At 34.7% G+C, this 3,004-nt stretch overlaps 1 protein-coding gene across 1 annotated transcript; it reads right to left on the reverse strand.

The window, feature by feature from the left end:
• Positions 1-529: 529 nt before the first annotated feature.
• On the reverse strand, positions 530-2,730 carry LOC130507487 (uncharacterized). Its single transcript, XM_057002195.1, has one exon. The coding sequence runs from the start codon at positions 1,675-1,677 to the stop codon at positions 664-666; it is 1,014 nt and encodes a 337-aa protein (XP_056858175.1). The 5' UTR covers positions 1,678-2,730; the 3' UTR covers positions 530-663.
• Between the last annotated feature and the right edge of the window lie 274 nt (positions 2,731-3,004).

Consider the following 3,004-nt stretch of genomic DNA (forward strand, 5'->3'; position numbering starts at 1 on the left):
GGATTTCTTTTGACCACAAGGTTTGATTCTATCGCATTAATATAAGTCTGATGTAATCCAGAAGGAAGTTTTGGAAACTTTTCCAGTACAAGATTTTTGCCTGACTTTTCAGAAGTTATATACATATACTTCTTTCCATTCTCAGTTGCAGACTGAGTTTCATATCCTTGAAGGTATATATCCTTGAAACTCAGCAAATTTCTCTTTGAATTTGGAGAATATAAAGCATTTTTTATGGAAAACTTTGTTCCATTAGGTAACATAAAGTTTGCTTTGCCAATTCCTTCAATCAAATCCGTAGGACCTGATATTGTGTTTACAGTCATTTTTGCTGACTTTAAGTTAGAGAAATATCTCTTATCTTTCAGTATAGTATGTGTTGTACCACTATCTGGAATGCAAACTTCTCTACCAATTTGCTTAGTTGTTGTTCCATTATCCATTTCTGTAACACACAATTAATATTAATAAAGAAAATAAAATTTCATAAGTAAACATTATATAATTATACATTGATTATAAGCACACACTCACTTATACATTAAACTATAATTATACATTAGTTGTTTCGAAAAACAATTTTATTCTAGAACTGAAAATACATAATAGTAATAATAATTTATGGCATCACTGGCATTATTGGGCTTGATTACTATAAGCATTTTAATTATCTTGATGAGTGGCCTCGTCGACATCGTCCATAAAGTCAGAAGACTCAAGGTATGTAGATGTTGTACCCTCAAAGTGCTCATTAAGATTAACTTCCTTTGCTTTGCCTCTGATGGTTTCTTGGTACAACTTACATAGATGCTGAGGAGTTCGGCATACTTGAGACCAATGCCCCTTCGATCCACATCTGTAACAGACGTTCTCGTTTTTACGAGTAGGGTTTTCTTGGGCTTCATTCCCTTTTCCACGATCGGATCGATTCCACGTGTTGGATCCCCTTCCTTTTGGGTTGTAACTCCTTTCATTACCACGATTAAATCGATGGCCACGACCACGACCGTAACCACGACCACGACCACGACCACGATAGGAAACATTTCCTCTTTCCGGATTTTTTACATCCGTTGCATTCACCTCAGGAAATGCTTTGGTTCCTGTGGGTCGGATATTGTGGTTTTTGATAAGGAGTTCATTATTTTTCTCCGCTATCATGAGCGCTACAGCGAGTTCAGAGAACCTCGTGTATCCACGGTTTCTGTATTGTTCTTGTAGAACATAATGGTTTTTGTGGAACGTTTGGTAAGTTTTCTCAAGCATTTCTGCTTCCGTCACGGGCTTACCGCAATATTCTAATTGCGCCGCTATCCTTAATATAGCGGAATTGTACGTTTCCACCTTTTCAAAATCTTGAAACCGCAGGTTCGCCCATTCATCGAGTGCATGGGGAAGAGTTATTTTCTTCTGGTTATCAAACCTCTCCTTTAGGGCTTTCCAAAGATCTAGAGGATCTTTTATCCTTGCATAGTCATGCGTAAGGTTTTCATCTAGGTGCTTTCTCAGAAATATTACGGCCTTAGCCTTTTCATGAGATGCCGTTTTGTTTCCTTCTTTTATTGTGTCGAGTATTTTCTCTGAATCTAGATGAAGCTCCATATTAGTTATCCACGCCGTGTAATTTGCCCCAGTTATTTCTAAGGCCGGAAACTGAAGTTTCTCGATATTTGCCATTTCTGAATTTCCAAGACACAAAATAGTAAATTTTATTAGAATTTTATAATATTTAAAATGAACCGTTTACATTAATCATGCAAGCAATTACAAATAGAAATAGTGTATAGAAAAGTAAACCGATATTCATCGTAAATTCCCCCGGAGCAAATTCTCCAACAAATAAACCGTAAATAGAAATACAAATTAGAATTGCAACTAAAATCAAAAACGCGCGAATCATCTTTCTTGAAAAAAAAAAACCGGAGGAGAGCGATTTGAAAATATTTGAGAGAAGATGAGTAATTTTTGATGAAGAAAATGAGTGAAGTATGAGTGTATTTATAGATGTAAAAATACTGTTCATAGCCGTTGTAAAAAGGTAAAATTTTTGAAAATTTTTCTTTGTGACCGTTGGGGTTAAATCGTTAAATCGAAAATTAATCCGAAAATATTGTAATAAGTAGTCAATCAGATTCCATAAATTTCATAAATAATTTATATAGACCACTAAGCATTTATATAATAGCCATATTATAATAAACATGTAAATATTAATCGTAGTATAGTGATAGTCTAATTTTCATTTTTAAATAAATTTTGCGGCGGCACAGCCGAGCCAAACGATTATAATGTAATTAATAATCAAGGTTTATTAACGAGGCGACATACCGCCCGCATTAATATAGGTAAATAATGGTGAATTAAAACAACCACTATAAAATAATAAATAATAATATAGGCGGTATACCGGCCATTATAGCAGGGTAAATATGATACATATAAACTTTACCGAATTGCAGAGTGATCGTGCTGATAACGTGTTATAAAATAAGTTATAATTTTATAGTATCGAGAATTTTAAATAAGAGTGAAATTTTATACCCGCAGAAGAGAGATAATACTGATACAAGAGAGTAAACGAGAGAAAGTTTATTATATAGAGGAGGAGGAGAGAATTGTGTGTCTTACAATGATCGAAGTCGATCGTATATATAGAAGTAAGAAAAGTAAATTACTATGCATGCACAGTGATAATGGGCTCCACACTTGTTACATTTACACGAAGCTTGGGTAATTCGGTGCTGTCATTTTTGACATTTGTTTCATGCACGTTTATAACAAATTTTCAACTATATATGTGGTAGGCACAATAGATATGTCATTTTGTTACGTTGAGTGGAATAGTATCGATCTTTTTCTCTCTCTAAATAATCCTCCGTCTTCTCTCTATCAAAAAAAAAACACAACCGTTGCGATTTGGGTTTTCCAGCCGACGGATGGGTTCCCACAGCCACCGTCGGTCCGGTTTCTGCTTTGATTTTTCTTGTCCGTTTTGCATGTATCT

The sequence above is a fragment of the Raphanus sativus genome, unplaced genomic scaffold (assembly GCF_000801105.2).
Source record: "Raphanus sativus cultivar WK10039 unplaced genomic scaffold, ASM80110v3 Scaffold4611, whole genome shotgun sequence".
Classification (NCBI taxonomy): Eukaryota; Viridiplantae; Streptophyta; class Magnoliopsida; order Brassicales; family Brassicaceae; genus Raphanus; species Raphanus sativus.